The sequence below is a fragment of the Ascidia mentula genome, chromosome 1 (assembly GCF_947561715.1).
Source record: "Ascidia mentula chromosome 1, kaAscMent1.1, whole genome shotgun sequence".
Taxonomy (NCBI): Eukaryota; Metazoa; Chordata; class Ascidiacea; order Phlebobranchia; family Ascidiidae; genus Ascidia; species Ascidia mentula.
In genome coordinates, this window is record NC_138566.1 from 8,427,237 (window position 1) to 8,444,181 (window position 16,945).

General features: G+C 37.8%; 4 protein-coding genes across 5 annotated transcripts; 2 read left to right on the plus strand and 2 right to left on the minus strand.

The window, feature by feature from the left end:
* Positions 1-233: 233 nt before the first annotated feature.
* LOC145905969 (uncharacterized) lies at positions 234-2,359 on the minus strand. Its single transcript, XM_082993315.1, has 2 exons — positions 1,774-2,359; positions 234-1,518 (listed from the first exon to the last, which is right to left on the minus strand). The coding sequence occupies exons 1-2, from the start codon at positions 1,977-1,979 to the stop codon at positions 1,086-1,088; spliced, it is 639 nt and encodes a 212-aa protein (XP_082849441.1). The 5' UTR covers positions 1,980-2,359; the 3' UTR covers positions 234-1,085.
* A 253-nt stretch (positions 2,360-2,612) lies between these two features.
* Positions 2,613-4,639, minus strand: LOC145895645 (UMP-CMP kinase-like). The gene is made up of 5 exons (XM_082984447.1): positions 4,253-4,639; positions 3,831-3,977; positions 3,623-3,760; positions 3,243-3,416; positions 2,613-3,175 (listed from the first exon to the last, which is right to left on the minus strand). Exons 1-5 carry the CDS (start codon positions 4,379-4,381, stop codon positions 3,143-3,145), a joined length of 621 nt encoding a protein of 206 aa, XP_082840573.1. The 5' UTR covers positions 4,382-4,639; the 3' UTR covers positions 2,613-3,142.
* A 576-nt stretch (positions 4,640-5,215) lies between these two features.
* Positions 5,216-7,630, plus strand: LOC145903752 (dolichyl pyrophosphate Man9GlcNAc2 alpha-1,3-glucosyltransferase-like). Of its 2 annotated transcripts, none has more exons than XM_082991888.1 (9): positions 5,216-5,369; positions 5,499-5,616; positions 5,682-5,856; positions 5,929-6,354; positions 6,417-6,588; positions 6,656-6,790; positions 6,867-6,937; positions 7,016-7,271; positions 7,348-7,630. In XM_082991888.1, exons 2-9 carry the CDS (start codon positions 5,511-5,513, stop codon positions 7,534-7,536), a joined length of 1,530 nt encoding a protein of 509 aa, XP_082848014.1. In that variant the 5' UTR covers positions 5,216-5,369; positions 5,499-5,510; the 3' UTR covers positions 7,537-7,630. The 2 variants fall into 2 exon arrangements, with proteins under 2 accessions (XP_082848014.1, XP_082848022.1); XM_082991896.1 differs by having other exon boundaries at positions 5,225-5,278.
* Positions 7,631-10,268: 2,638 nt separating this feature from the next.
* LOC145909698 (uncharacterized) lies at positions 10,269-14,492 on the plus strand. Its single transcript, XM_082997056.1, has 11 exons — positions 10,269-10,428; positions 10,530-10,691; positions 11,431-11,477; positions 11,574-11,660; positions 12,136-13,014; positions 13,154-13,282; positions 13,342-13,433; positions 13,492-13,583; positions 13,654-13,777; positions 13,850-13,994; positions 14,063-14,492. The coding sequence occupies exons 1-11, from the start codon at positions 10,409-10,411 to the stop codon at positions 14,104-14,106; spliced, it is 1,821 nt and encodes a 606-aa protein (XP_082853182.1). The 5' UTR covers positions 10,269-10,408; the 3' UTR covers positions 14,107-14,492.
* The last annotated feature ends 2,453 nt before the right edge of the window (positions 14,493-16,945 follow it).

Here is a 16,945-nt window from a genome sequence, read left to right on the forward strand (position 1 = left end):
TCGCTTCGCTGAGCCTCCTAATGCGCCCTTATACTGAATAAAGTCGCTAATTTCTGCCTCAGTTGTTCGATAAGAACGGCTATGTCCGAACCGACGTGAATAAAGCCTGTGGCTAAGTGTAAAGGGTATAATGTCACCTTTCGAACGGTTTTATTCGGTGTTTAAAAAGAAAAACCACAAACAAAGCCTTTTTTACAACTCCCTTTTTTGAAGCCTTTTTTATTGAGCACGTGAGAAAAAAGTGCAAATATTTAATAAGTCAACATTATGACTGGCTTTGTCACAAATTGCACGAAACACACGTATGATACAAAACCAACCGAAACAATTGTACGTATGTGGTAGAATTTTCATTCATTGACACGAGTATTATGTATTCGAGGGTGGATAGCAAACATAAGGTGCTTCGTGACATCGATGCGAACGTCATATTATTCAAAACTATCGACGAAATATCCATAGGGTTATTACCGTGCGGTTGCAAACAGTATATGAGAAAACCATTTGGCAACTTGGTGTAAAAAGTAACAACGTAGTACGACCTTTAAAAACATGATAAAAGCCTTCAAGATCAAAGATTGGAACACTCATTCAACGCCGACATTTACGTATTCCACAAAAAAAGAATTAAATTCGGAAAAAATGGGTAGAAGATATTTTAATCGGGGCGAATCCTGACTCACATTTCCATGTCAGTTCCTTGTTGTTTCAAATTAAACAATTTCATAAAACTTCACCTTGCATCAGACACGCTTATTGATTCGCCATATTACGATTGGTAACAATCAGCATTGCTTAAGACTCGTTCAAATCTAAGTAAAGACGGCTGGAAAATCCGTAGACTCCTTAGCTTATTGTCTACACGTATGCTTCCAAAGTGACAGGTTTTTGAATTCGTTGTGAAGTGCTACATTTTCTCCACAACGATCGATGTACTGTCTTTTGAAATGTTTGGTCACACATAGCAGCCTACGTCACATTTACAGTGATTATTTGTTACAGCACCCTCGTTCAAACGTGGCATAGCTATGTTTCACATGCTAATATGGAAGAAATGTAAAGAGGGATGTTGGGTTCCAAGAATATTATGTTGGACAGCACCGCCGGTTTTGTCGAAAAGCGGATTCAGATACTTGAGATTTGTCTCTTACAGTCAGTTGCCTTTTAACGGAAATAGACATGTGTGATTGCGTGAGTTTCGGGTTATGTTTCTCCAGTACAGCGCAAAGATCCTCAAATAGTCTGTTGACATTTTCACCCGTTTTAGCACTAGTTTCCAAGTACAAGGCTCCAATATCTTTGGCGTACCGCATTCCTTCGTTTGTTAATATTTCTCTGCCTTCGAAAGCCAGGTCCAGTTTATTGCCAACAAGCGCTATAACGGCGCCCGCAGGTCCATTCCGTCTTAGTTCTTGCATCCAGTACCTGATACCATCCAGGCTTTCGCGATTAATGAGGTCAAATACAAGAATAACAACCGACGCTCCACGATAGTACATAGGTGCAAGAGATTTGTATCTGCATTCATATATAAAACACGCTTATTATACGAAGTCACCATAGTTATGTAGCAACTATTAAGATGCATGTGTCTTACATTTCTAGAAGACAAATGAAACTTATGGTTTATTAAGGTTGCAACAATACCAAAACGCCAAGTTTTGCATTTGTAAAAAAGCGCGAGCGCGTTGGTTGCTGAATAAACAACACAACTATACAGCTGCAGTAAATGTCGCGTAGGCCTAATATAGCGTACAAACTTCATTGAAATACCTTTCTTGTCCAGCAGTGTCCCAAATTTGAAACTTGAAACAAGACCCACCAGCTGAAGTAAAGAATCTTGACTTGAAAGCGGCGCCTATGGTGTTGCCAATTTCACTGTCAAACCGGTCTTCCACAAACCGAAGCGTAATGCAAGTTTTTCCAACGTCGCAATTACCAAGCACACACACCTTTTCCACGCGACAGAAGGACATCATGTATCCAACATTCTGAACTACTGTGTAACTCCTGTTGTGAAGGAAGTATAGTTTCGCTAATATGGCAACCTGCCTAGTTTCGCATAAACTTCCGCGTGAATATGCAAGTCAGGTTACGCATGGGCTGAATGGAAATAGGACTTCGGCGGAAGGTGAATGCTCTAACGCCCGACAACGTTTATGGTGAAGGAAATTTCCACAACAACCTATTAGATTTTACCAGAAAACAATTCTTTTATTACTGCGTTTACCTTTAACTACGATACGAAGCATGGCATGCTGACTATTATTTAGGTTACGGTCGCCTGGCCTTACTAAAACGAACTTTTGTCTTCTGAAATATGTTTACAACTACCTCTCTTGTGGCTTACGTGAACAATGGTTGCATATTCAACTGCTGTGGAGCTGCACTAGACGAACAATAGCAGTTGCGCGTCTTGCGTTGGAAGAAGATTAATGCGTCAGACAGTTGCGTATTGCCAATTGCCAGCCACGCAAAACAATGAATCAGAAGCTTCGGAGGGCGCACGCAAATATAAATGACGCATGGGAATGCTCATTTAATTTTTTTTAATTAAAACGGACATCACGCTCAAAACTTTCGCCTACAATTTGTTGCCAGGAATTTAAAAAGAGAGTCAAAGGTACTTTTTATTATAAACACAAGTTCATCAAATTTCAAGTTGGACCATCGAAGCAAGAATTTCAGTAACAATAATAATCGTGCACATTCTACAGGAACGCAAATGGCGGGCAACGGCCAGAATAGATCCACAAAATTATTTTGAAACAAATACAACTACTGCAGTTATGAGATAAAATTAAAGTTATTATTGTGGCAGATTGTGGGGCATACCACAGTACAACAAGCTAATGCTAATAAATGGGCTACATGATAAGAGGTTAATAGCTGGTCAATGGCAAACCAATATATTTACCATGGCACAATTTCATAAGACCATGTACAGTTGGATAAAAATAAACATGGTTGGTTTAAGTGCCAAAGTGTTTAAAATGTTGCATCTAGAACATACAGCACATTTTTCCCTAAAAAGGAATCACATTATAAATGAATTAAAGCCATTTAGTTGTTTCGCCATTTGCTATAGATTTTTAGACACTGTAATGAAGCTTCATCAAATATCCCAAAATGTGAAAAAAAATTAGGCAAACAGCTTTCTAACATCTGCAAAAACCTGCAAACAACATTGTTTTTTTAATTGTTTTGCTCAAATGTTTGTTTTTCAAATGTAAGTGTATTACCTCCTCAGGACTTCTAGTGGCATCTACTTTTCGCACCTTGCCCAAGGTCTCATAGTGATCAATAATAGGCATTGTTTCATTTAAATAGGTTACAAATCTTTTTTTTAAACTTTCAATGTTGTCATCAGTGCGGCCACTGGTTTTGCCCCTCTCCATTATCCGTGCTGTGCACACCTTTGAAGCAGGAAATTCTTCTGAGTAGGATGTTAAAACAACAACTTGCACAAGCCATAGACGTTAAAACAACTTAGTTAAATTTTAGTTCAGTCAAATTTACCTAAAAGGGCAATGATATACCACAAATAAACACCCTACTATATAATTAACTACTTAAATTAACAACTGAAAGTAACCAACAGACAAAAACAATTGTCTATTACTTCTTCAGGACAGTCAAAAAACAAGACAAAGTCAACAAGAACTTTATCTTTCATTTGTTCATTCCAGCCATTAACATTGTCCTGGTTTCTTGGAAATCCATCAACAAGAATCTTTAAATTGCCAGAATCAAAAATAGCCTGGGACAACAATAATGAAATAATGTCAAACACCTAATTTACACACTATCAGTGCCTACCAGTAAAATACCTTTTCTAACAGACCACATGTGATTTTTACAGGAACTATTTTTCCTTCTTTGATGTAGTTTGCAATGAGCTGACCAACCTCAGATTTGGGATTGTTCCGTTCAGTTCGTAGCAACTCGCCAGCTGATAAGTGAGTGTATCCAAAATTCTGCAAAAATAAAAGCTAGTGATTATTTTAGACAGACTACAGAGGGGATATTAAATTGATTTTAACAAAATAATGCTTCTATTACAGAAACATAGCAAAGTACTTTGTTGTATTATAATTTAGACATATTGGTAAACTATTTTTTTTATCTTGACAATGATTATTTTAGACAGACCACAGAGGGGATTTAACAAAATAATGCTTCTATTACAGAAACATAGCAAAGTACTTTGTTGTATTATAATTCAGACATATTGGTAAACTAATTTTTTTACCTTGACAATTTTCTCACACTGGGTGCCTTTTCCAGCACCAGGCCCACCAAGCACCATAACCACTCTTGGTTTTTCCATTTTGGAACTGAGAATTCGGATTTGTTGAAAAACTCCACAAAATAGTTTCATCCAAAAATATCACTAGTTTAAAAAAAGTTTATCCAACGCAGTTGGTAAATTGGGCAACTTTCTGCATCATAAAATATCATGATGTATTGACACCGAAAGCCATGTTTTGGTATCTTGACGTCAGCATTGATTTTGCCGCAGAATGGGAAGTTAGTTATTACAACGCTTCGCCAATCTTGGAGTGTTAGTAAACTGAACAGGTCACTGTCAGATTTACACCCCAAGACTCACCATCCACAATTACACGCAGTATAGGATGCCACCCTCTCCAGTCCATCACAGATACACGGAGCAAAGCAACTATTTGACAGCAAAGCACTACGGCGGCAGAACGTCAAGAAAAATACAACTACACCGGGTCACAAACTTTTCTCCAAGCTTGATCCAAGTCTGTGTAAATTTACAATCTGTTGGAAGTTTAATGGTTAGGTGTTAACAGGACAACTACCAGTTATTTTTGGTTATATATTTGAATTGAAAGACTACACTCAAGTGTAGCGTTAATATTCCGACCGATTTCTATGCTGCATCGGCTTATATGTGGATCAAGTTTGGCGAAAACTTTGTGGCCCGGTGTAATAGAATCTTTCGTACGTCAACCGGCTTGATCGGTGAAGCGGAAAGGGTAATGACGTCACAATGCATATTTGCATTTTTTGGAAACATTTGATATATATTTTTTTTTTTAAATCATCCTCAATATTTATAGATTCCGCTTCTATCTTATACAAGTATACATTTCAACCACACGAAAAGCTATTTTTGCTGACTAATAGTTATACATGTCTTCGTGTACGGTGACTACACATGTTTTCCGCAACAAACGAAGTTTAAAGTTGAAGAAACTCCGATTTCGCTCCCTGTGACTTTTGGACCTCAGATCGTTATCGTTACAGGGTGGGTTCGTAGTTTAGAACAAGTGCCATCAACGGGATTGTTGTACTTGCGATTACGAATGTGGGAAGTGACTAATTTATGATAACCTGAAGTAAGTTTTTTTTTAACTTTTAAATGCTCCGCTTCTTCGCGTATAGTTGTTTTTTGTTAATTTATGCAAACTGTGTCAGATTTCATTATCTTGGAATCACGTCATTGAGATGTATTTTTTAACATGCAGAAAAGAGGGGATATGAACCGTTTCCAAGTTTTTCTTACACAAGGAATTGCTGCAGTCTTGCTACACTGCATTGGTTCTATTTTAATAAGATGGTGTGTCGCACTTGGTCCATATTCAGGTTGATTTCTTTTGTTAACATAAATGTAAAAACAATAAACACAGATATTTCTTTGTCTTTGTCAGGTAAAGGAAAAGCACCAATGTTTGGGGACTATGAAGCTCAGCGACACTGGCAGGAAATAACATACAATTTACCTGTTGACACCTGGTACAAAAACTCTTCCCAGAATGACTTGTTGTATTGGGGTTTGGACTACCCACCACTGACTGCATACCACAGTTGGATCTGCGGTTTATTGTAAGTGATTGCTGGTATTTTTGTGTTAACTTAAATTAAGAATTATGTTGGTCTAAAAGTTGTATTTTGTAGTGCTTTTTGTATAAACCCCAACTGGGTGACGTTAGAAGAATCAAGAGGAACAGAAAGCCAGCAACATAAGTTGTTTATGCGATACACAGTGTTGCTTGCTGATGTTGTGATATTTTTCTCTTCTTTGCTGGCCCTAAGACATGTTAGTAAGAAGGATGCGAAAGGAGGATATACTTCAGCTTCACATTTGTTATTAACATTGTTTTATCCCGGAATAATTCTGATTGATCATGGCCACTTCCAGTACAACAGTATCAGCTTAGGTTTTTTCATTTGGGCAGTTGTTGCATTTGAATGCAACTGTGATTTAATTGGATCAGTTGCCTTTTCATTGGCCCTGAACTATAAACAGATGGAACTATACCATGCCTTGCCAATATTTTGTTTCTTGTTGGGAAAATCAATGAAGCAGTCTTGGGTAAACTGGTAATACACTGTTGCTTGCACTTGGTTGGGTTTGTTACCGATTGTTTTTATTTACAAATCAGCATTGGAAAGATTACTGGACTTGGAATAACTGTGATATTTACTTTTGGAGTTCTTTGGGCTCCATTTCTCACCGATGTGGAAAGTTTGCTAACTGTCATACAGAGATTGTTCCCCCTTAATCGTGGACTATATGAGGATAAGGTTTCCAATTTTTGGTGTGCATTGTCACCTGTAAATACTAGTATTTATTTTTTAGCAAAGTTGTGTTTTTTATACATCATTACGCTTCGTTTTATAGGTACTCAAATTCCGTGAAATTTTTCATCAAGATTCACTGGTGAAATTATGTGCCTGTACCACTCTGATCTTATCGATACCTGCATCATTGCACACTTTTGTCTATCCAAGCTACAGGAACCTAAAATTTTCCTTGGTAGGCAACCTTTGTAAAAAATGTGTTTTTATTATTGAATATTGAAAAAAATAATAATAATTTTCTTCTTGCTCAGGTTAATGTGTCTTTAATCTTCTTTCTGTTCTCTTACCAAGTTCATGAGAAATCAATACTTATTCCAGCAGTGTAAGCACATAATTATAATATTCCAAGCGTACAAGTGACACATTTCTGTAGTTTCTTACAAAAACCTTTAAATTTCAGGTCTGCTTGTTTGTTATATGATGACGTACCTAGAATTTTGATTTCCTGGTTCCTGTTTTTGACTACATTTAGTATGAGTCCACTCTTGATGAAAGATGGATTAATTCTACAACTATTCTCCACTTCAATCATATTTTTTATACTTTGTTTTTTTTATCATGGCTTTTCCTTGAAGTCAATATCAATGATGTGCAGAAGTATTGGGATTACCAATAAGTTCTTGAGGAAAACTTTCGAAAATGTGGTTGTCATATTGGTAAGTCGGAGTATTGTTGTAAATGTGCATTGTGGTCTTTGACGAGAATAACATTTTTAAAAATATGTTGTTTTAGTTTTGGTCCTCCATAGCAGCTTCCACGGCATTGGTTGTTATGATGAACACTTTAAATCCACCGGAGAGATATCCAGATATATTTTCAGTTGTTATTTCAATGCTGTCATGCATCTGCTTTTTAACATTCTCGCTTGTTTTTCACCGACTGCAATTTTTTGGTGCCAACGAACAAAAGAAAATCGAATAATACCTTTTCGTTTAACAAGTATAAATAGAATTTACAGAATGTCTTGCAAACAAAAACCAACTTCATTTATTTCGTCAAAAACGTTTATTTTGTTTCTCCTACAATTAAAATCTTTCGATAGCGAGTTGTATTTCTCAATAATCTGTACTCATTCGATTCACATGTATCGCGGAGCAACGTTGGGTTGCGGAGTCGAAGGTTTTCGCGGGCTATCAATACTGTGACTCCTTTAAATAGCTGCTGCGATTGCGGCCAGAAAACATTGGCAGTGATGTTCCAAAACACAGTTATTCGGATTCAAATATTTATTTCATTTATCACGTCACAACCAAGACAATATTAGCTACCCCAGTGCTTCCCAACCTTTTTCAGTTCGACCCACTTTTAATGCAAGTTTTATTGTGCGACCCACAATGAGATATGACCAACCGTGATTTAATAGAAAACTGTAACATTTAGAAATGCGTCGCGACCCACCTGAAATCGCATCGCGACCCACTGGTTGGGAAGCACTGAGCTACACAATTAACGTTTTGAATTACGGTTAGAAACAAAATTATTAAAATTCTTACAAAACGTGTAGGTACATTGGAATAAAAGACCTAGGGTTGCCGAACTTTTGGGTTATGTATTTCACAAAAAAGACCATCATTTGGTTCTAATGGTAAACTCAAATATGTCCAGGATCCCGGCCCCGGAATACAGAAATATTTAGCCGCGTGATTATAACCATTATTTTCCTGCAAATGTAACTACATACGTCCCCAGGCATAATAGGCCTAGCTTCAATAGTCCAATCCTTTTTACCCTCTTTTTACTTTTAAACACCAAAAAGCAATTACAAAACAGGAACAAGAGCACCTGGCGTCGAACATCTTGAGAAAAATTGTCTTGCGTGTCGAATAGTAAAAATGTCGTATCTGGTGACTGACGCCTAAGAATGGCCAGGCTTATTTCGATTACAGCAGTGCTTCCCAACCTTTTTCAGTTCGCGACCCACTTTTAATGCAAGGTTTATTGTGCGACCCACAATGAGATATGAGCATATATGTTACGTAATTATAATGCAATAATTTTGTGATCTAATACTTCGCGACCCACCTGAAATAGCTTTGCGAAGCACTGGATTACGGGATTCTTGTACTTACATAAAGTTAGAATACAAGTTAAAATAACGACAAAACAATTAAAAACCTTGCATGTTGTTGGCTGCTATGTCTCTTTTAAAATCCGATTGAACGAAAAATGGTACTTGTTTGGTAACAATGCAACACTCTTGGTAACAATGCCACGTGTTCGGTAATAATGCTCCATGTTTGGAAACAATGGTTAGTTTAACGCGTTTATTTGCTGAACGTTAAAGCAAGTGTTGGCTGGTTTTTGCATGGATTTTGTCCAAAAGTTTATTGCGGTTGCGTTTATTTAGCAATCTAAACAGACAAATTTATTTGGGGTGGGGATCCCGAGCGATGATGCCATTTTTCAACACTACGTACGTAACCGTTTAGTTAAAAGCTGCTGTTTGATAGAGACTCGAAACACAAATTTCCCCCCCAAATTTTTTTTGCGTTTTGAAATTAAACGACTTCTACTGACACCAACGTATTTGAACCACTTTTCCCACCAGCATGTACGGTTAAAAAAAATGACAACTACATATGTGAATAGGAAAATCGTTGCCGCCCAATCTTCGAAAAAAGAAAATTAGTAAGATCGATGTGAATGTTGCAAGATTGGCGTAACCGATACGTTAGGCTTAATTAAGTTATTGTAGTAATTCAATTTATGGACTTTTGTAGATCACTATGGTGTTGGTCTGTACGTGGTACTGTATACCTATTATCTACCGGTAACTTAACAAGAGTAGTCTGCATCAAATGTTCTGATGGATCTATAATTGGTGCGTCGCAAGTGCAGTTAATCTTTCCAAGTGTGTCCCATGAGAAAAAAGTTGTCTACGCGTCATTCATGCTTCTGACGTCACAATGTTGAAGGTAAAGATTGGCTAAAAATGCATTGGTTTAAACAATGTGTGTGGTGCAGCGAGAAACCCTCTTTTTGGAAAATTTCGCGTTTGGGCAAAGCAGAAATTGTCGACGAATATCAGAACCAAGCACCAATAACGAACCTACACGTTTTAGCAAAGAAAAAGCGCCTGGAATTAAGGGCAACTATAGCGCGTCAGGCAGCTACTTGGCTTTGGTATGCGCCTTTACTGCAGCGATTAAGTCTCGATTGTGCGGAGTCCGACAAAAAGTTATTGGTCATAAGACTTTCTTGTTATCACACACTCACTAAACTACGTGATTTTGTAAAACATGCAAACAGATGCTGCAAGGAGATATGCTGAAGCAGATGAAACATGTGTTTTCTAAACCATAACGCCTGCTATTTATAGACTTAATATAAATATGGCTTGCATCAAAAAAGATTATTGAAAGTTGCAAATCGGTGTAAAATAATAAAAAAATGTGTAGGTCCACATTTTGTGTTAAATGTAATTCTGTGATCACGAAACAAATTGGTTTTTGTGGAAATCCCATTTTTGATGCGTTCAATATTTTCCACAATATAATTAACGCCATCAAAGGGGTTGCACAGAAATATATTTTAATTGGGTCGCAAAAAAACTTTAAAAAAACTCTGGTACTACAACGATTCGGAATATTTGGCAAGCTAAACATTAGGTTCTTTTACTGGTTACGTAACTGTTTAAATAGAAAAGCGGCAAAGCTTTTTAAGTGATTTAGTTTATGTTTTTAGTAAATAAAAGGAGAATTTTTGAAGTTTCAAACAACACTGTTTTGTAAACTAAACGTTATGCGTTGTTTGTAAATGCTGTATTGGAATAGTACGCAGTTAGTGATTTGCCATGTCTGTCCAAAGAAAAAGGTGTGTATAAGTTGTTTTGTATTTTGGAGTTTATTTAGTTGGTGATACTACTGTTAATATTTGCAAATCATTTAGAAATGCTTATTTGTTTGCTTTCACAGAAAAGCTGCCAAGTCTTTAGGTGGTCTATTTAACGAAGCTGCTCTCCAGGAGCTGGGAGCTCAACCAGAAACTATGAATGACCACTTAAACAGATATTTCAGATCAATGCAAATGGCAAGCAGCTCTACACCTTCAACACCAATGACACAAAGGGCTAGAAAGTAACACAGTTTTTACCATAGATTTGTAATTTTATGCAGGAGTCGTGCAAAAAAAGGACTAATACAATATATATACAAATATATTTGCAAAATGTTGGCTAATCCATGCCCATACACAATCAACATTTGTCAAAAACAAATCCTCTGCTGAATCACCACTTTCAGCCTCTATTTAGTTTGCAATAAAAACTCATGTTAAGTTCTCGGTTGAATCTATTCACATGATTTTCAGAAAGACTTTAAAATAAGATCTATATTGTTTAATTCAGACAGAACTCTTTAAATATGTATAGGAATCTCCCGACAGTCTTATGGGCAATAAGACTTGGTATCTGATTTCTTTAACAAGTTATTCATGAGAAAAAGTCATTTGTCTTTCTGTTGTGCCTGATGTAGATATTTCGCTTACAATTCGGCATCATCAGTATCACTAAAAAAAAATAACGCGGTTTGAAACAAAATGCAACACAAAAACATGAAGGTCTAAGGACTGCACACTAGTATCTTTTTTAATGATACTGACGATGCCAAATTGTCGACGCAATTTATTTATCGGAAACAATAGAAAGACAAATGACCTTAGGTTTTCCCTTTTATAACTTCTTTAATTCAGAAAACAATGAGATGGTGCATAGTTTAATATGTTTTTACTTCATATGTTTGGGTCTCTGGTAAATCCTGACTTAGTTATTTACTTTTTTTTTTGCTTCAAAATTAATAGAAAAACAATGTTTTATAGAAAAGTTCAAAAACAAAAAGTCAACAAAACTTCAAGTTTTGAAACAAGTATGTATTGTCCATTTGCATTTATATAGTTTTTAAAATGTTGCAGCATGTAAATCCTCTTTTAATCCAAATTTTAACAAATTATTTTGTTGTTAGGGAAAGATTCTTTCACATTTACTCAACCAACTGAATCTGGTGACACTGAACAAGTGAGGTTGGTTCAGCCAGCACCATTACAGCAAGGTTTGTTATAAACTAACTACATTTATATTTCAACAAAGCACATAATACTATCTAAAATTTAGAGAAAAAAAAATATAGAAATTGTAGCAGAAATGAATAAACTTATAAGGCCTCGCTTTTGAAAACAGTATTGTTGACGGGTTATTGACCAACGGCACAACAAACGATTGTTTCATAAGAGTCATCGCCGCGTGAATGCAGCGCGCGCGACTAAGAAACAAAGAAACAGCGGAGACGAACACTTGACCGTAGTGTTCGTTGTTCCTGCGTAGCGGGAAATTAATCGCACGTTCACACCCCACAAAACAATGTGCCAAAATGCTGAGGGGGGTGTTCTGACACCTAAACACCCCCCTAGATCCGCCACTGATTTAAATGTTAAACACCCTGACAATAATATTGCCCTGACATTAGTGAATGTTATTTTTTTGCATTTTATTATTATTTATATTTTTTTGTGAAATTACATGTGTAGATGATGACATAAAACAAACTGATGTATCCATGGTTGCACAAGACAATCAAGGACAAATGACAAAGCGAAGAAAAAGACCAACTGCCAGAAAAACAATCAAAAAGAGTGCAAGGTCCATTGAGCAGATAAACAAGTTGCAAAAAATGGAGAGAGACAAATCCAATGATAACCAACGACACAAAGAAACCATGGCAGAGACACAGGATTCTGCACAGAAAGAAGGTACAAGTCGTGTTAACATCCCAGATCAACTCTTACTTGAAGAAAATTCTGCACAAGACTCGTTTTCCCAATTGAAACAAAATGTCCCGTCCCAAAACGTAAAAACCAAAGGCACGACCGGCACAATAACACTGTTGCAATCGCTTCAAAATGACGGTTTGGAACCAGACAAACTCCATAGTCTTCCTAATGTAAAAGAAACATTGGAAAATGATTCTTCACCTCCATCACCCGCCGCAAGAGACGAATCGGCGCTGCATGAAGCCAACACCGGGCATGCACCCGACAGCGCTGTTCACATTAAAACGGGATCCAAAAATCCCAAAGTTACGGGCGACAAAGTCATTCCCAGACGCACAAAGGCGAAAGGAAAATTACAACAACAAAAATTAAAAGATTTGAGAAGTTCACATAAAACTGAAAAGCAACTGTCCAAAAGTCTGAGTCCCAAACTGCCCAGCGGACCGGAAACAGAAGTTTCTACAAAGAGGCGCAAAAAGGCAAACTCAAAAACTAGCGACACCTTGCGTAAGATGACAAAAGCACCTGAGAATGAAAACGGCAGTAATGTGCCCGACTCTGCTGTGCGTTCTACAAGTCCAACTAGTTTTACACGTATTACTCCAGGCTTGCGGAAAGGAGTGAAAATGCACAAAGGTACGACTTTCATACCTTGGTAAAAATATATATATTTTTTTTTCCATTCCAATAATGGCTATCGGTGGAGTAATAAACCGCTGAATATTGTCGTCATAACTTTTACTTGCTTCCTAACAAAACTTTTCCATTGACGCAGTTACGCAGGAGAGAACCAGAACGGGGCAATCCGACCACTTACGGTTTGTAAAACGGCAATTGGGCATCGCGCAAGAGACGTTACTGTTTGCTGGAAACTTTCGGGGTTCATTTGATACAAATATGGCCGGTATGAGTTGAATATAAACCATGACATGTATCAGTTGTTCGCATGGGAATGTATTTTAGGAAAGAAATCCCAAGTGAAGGAATCCGTGGTGGAAAATGTCATCAAGAAATATAACAAACTTTTGCTTCGACACGGGCATGGAAATTCAGAGGTATGTCGAATAAATATAAATATTTTAAATTTAGGGGTGACGATTCTTTGTCTCTCAGAAAGTTGACGACTTGTCCGTAAATGCTGTAAACTTAATAAGGGAAAATACCAACGTGCAATTCCACGACAAGTATTGGAAACGAGCTTCGAGGTATGTATATTTCTATCCAAATTACATGTTCGCGAACAAAGGCAAAGAGCTAACAACTTTATTTGCACAGAGACATGAACTTCACGTTTCCAGACGAAGTTCCGGAAGTCCACGCGGTTAACAAAACCCAGTTTCGTCGTTACGAACAACTCACCAAGAATATTGCAGGAACGAGACGCCACAGGGAGCAAATAGTACATCACAATGTTTTTCACCTATACCACGCAACGTTACATTTTGCTACAGCGATTACGTTTTATTCACAGTTTTCGCATCTCAAGCTGCTAATAGTGTTGCTGTACGATCTCGACGCGTTGAAAAAAGTCGGGGACAAGTTGCGAGAAGAAACGCCCAGCAGCCGCGTGGAGGCCTCCCTGCGAGCGAAAAAGTTTCGCACAGCGGTAAACGACGGTACGCGATTACGTCAGTCGATAAAAAATGACAAACTTCAAGTCTCTCATTCACACTTTTTAATGCAGCAAAGCGGGTACTGCAGTTTTTAAATGAAAAGAAGGAGACCTGACGAGTGAGGTTTTCGCCTGCGATCATTTCTTCAGCTTTTACTCAAGCTTTGCACAAATGATTGAGAATTGATTCTGGGAATCATTTCCCATTCTGTTGCAATTTGGCCCTGAAAATTTCCACCTTATTATATATATAACAACTGTCTAGGAAACTTTCGTTTCAGGTTAAAATCTTTCAGTCTTCTTTAATTAGACATATATATTTCTTTGAACCTAATTCTTAATTTGCTTTTATAGACACTGATGATGCTTTTAACGAAGCGAAATATATATGTCTAATTAAAGAAGACTGAAAGATTTTAACCTGAAACGAAAGTTTCCTAGACAGTTGTTTGCACAAATGAGAGCGAAATATTTATGTTCTCTTTTTTCAAGACAGTATTTGGTGCGCATTCGTATTGTTGTTTTGCAAATATAAAATGAAAGCTCTTGACAATTGACCTGTGTAATGCCGACCTTTTGTGTCAGAACTCATAGGTCCACTTGATTGTCCTGCCAATAACGACCGATTTGCCTGAATCCCTAATTTCGAAATATATTATGGATACACCTGCGCTGGTCTGTATAAGACCGCGTAATGTATTTATGCTAAGGTAAGTTTCGTAAATGGAAATTGCTCTCTTTCATGATGGACCAGTCTGTGGAAGGTTAAATACATCCGTTACTTTTACACAGACGTACCGGCAGCTGTGAGTGCAAAGATGTTATGAAGACCGCATATCAATATTTCTATTAAAAAAGTTTCGCCCGCGGGGAATGCCCGTCTTCTACTCCTTTGTCAAAGAGAAATTCAGTGATGTCACAAGGCAACCGGTGATGCATTGGGGTCAAATTTATGGTTGAATAAGCAGGGAGAGTCACGTGCTGTTGTCAGAGCGATTTTTAGCATGTTTGATGCAGTTTTAGCGCATTTTTTGCCCTTCTCAGTCAGCTAGTCATTTGGTGCTGTGAAAAAGTTAGTTGAAAAAGCATCAAAATGTGTTCATAGCTCAAAATTGAATCACAGAAGTATACCTTAGTTTGTGATTTTATGTTAGGCCCGCCTCTTATCCACGCATTCAGGTCAAATTAGTTGCTTAAAGCGCCCCCCAGGGGGCTTTTAGCTGAAAAGGCTGCAAATAATGTAAGTTGGTTTTGCGAAAAAAAGGAATCACAAAAACCTCATCCAATTTGCAGTTTAATGTTGACCCCAATATAATGTCGCGCCCCGGTACTTGGCGCGGAACGTCACACGAGGCGGAATTCCCGCAGTTAAAACGCGTATCTTTAATGGGCCTCAAACTCGCTCACTCAGTTGATGTTATTCTTGTTATCGAATGTGCAGTACGCACTCGTACGCAAGATAGAATGTATTCGAAGTGTAGACGATACAGACGTCGGGAGGAGACGAAAAGACACGTAGGACACGTGGACCCTTGGAACACGGTTTCTACACAGAAGGCAATGTGTTAAACAAATACACTTCACACGTAGTTAATTACAGCATAAGGCTCACCAACTATTTGGGAACCGGGAAACTCTGGACCACAAAGACGGTCCAAGCAGTTACTGTCTCGCACACCTAAACGAAACAGGCAACATAAACTACAAAGCGCCACCATGACGTAACACACACAATGCTTACCGATAACTTTGGGCGACAGAAGATTGAATACACCACGCTTCACGTGTGTACAAATGCAAGAGAGACACTGAGAGTACAAAGACAGCGTCAACACCGTGTGTAAACTTAGTCACATAAAAAAGGGCAGCTATATACTGTTCAGCGGAGCGAACTGACTTCTAAGTCATCGCAGTTAAATTTGCCAAAGTTACAATTTACACATTTCGGTTATCAGTCGTTACACACATATGTACAAATAGACTCACCAGAAAAATGCTCGTTCGCAACACAAAAAACCTTTTGCAGAATAAAATGACGTAGCACTGCGCTGCACAGTTGTCGGACACGAAAAGGCCAGAACCACGTTGCGTTATTATTTAAAACTTGGTCTCTTATTGTTAACGTCACAGACCGCATGAGATTGCAACACACATTAGTGTAGAGAAAAATGTGCATTCATAGAAATCGGCAATTACTGGCAAACAAGATGTGACACGCAACCCTTTTCTACGCTATGGCAAAAAAATTGTCACAGGAAAGTTGCTTTGGTTAGCCCCTGGGACTGTTTCTGCAATCCTATAGGACATAAAATCCTCCTGAAGGATCCTCAGATCCTTGCTGTGTCTTGTCTGATGCAGCTGCAATCATTTTTTTCTCTTTAAATAGTACCAGTAGATCTTCATGGGTCACCGACCACAGGAATTGTTGTGGGCAAAAAAGCAAATCACTCGGTATGGGTATTAATGCTGATAGCCTTTAAAACTTGATTTGGGAGATTTAATACTGATATGGGGCCTGAAATGGATAGATTTCTCTCCGTTGTTATCGTGTGTTAGACCCACAGATGCCTCTAAGACCTCTTTCGCAGATTTTCAGATGCCATAGCCTATATAAGATCCCTCAGGAGAAGAAAAATGTGCCGTTCGAGAAGCTTTTTTGCAGATCACATGCAACTGTAGAGAGGATCAGAACCTTGTGGTAAAATTTCCCCAGTTTCAAAGCCAACAATGGTGTTTATGCGTATATGCCCCCTTTAGATATTCAAAGGCCCTGGTGCGCCACACCATATGTAGACTTTATAACCTCCCTCGTTAAGGTCTACTGTTTGCAGAGACCTTCTTTGATTAGCAAACGTGGAATCGGCGCCGAGGATATAAGCGTTTTTATTCCGTTGTCGAAAATATACCTAAACTTTCAACATATCGCTGGAAACATATTTAATTTACTTTACATGT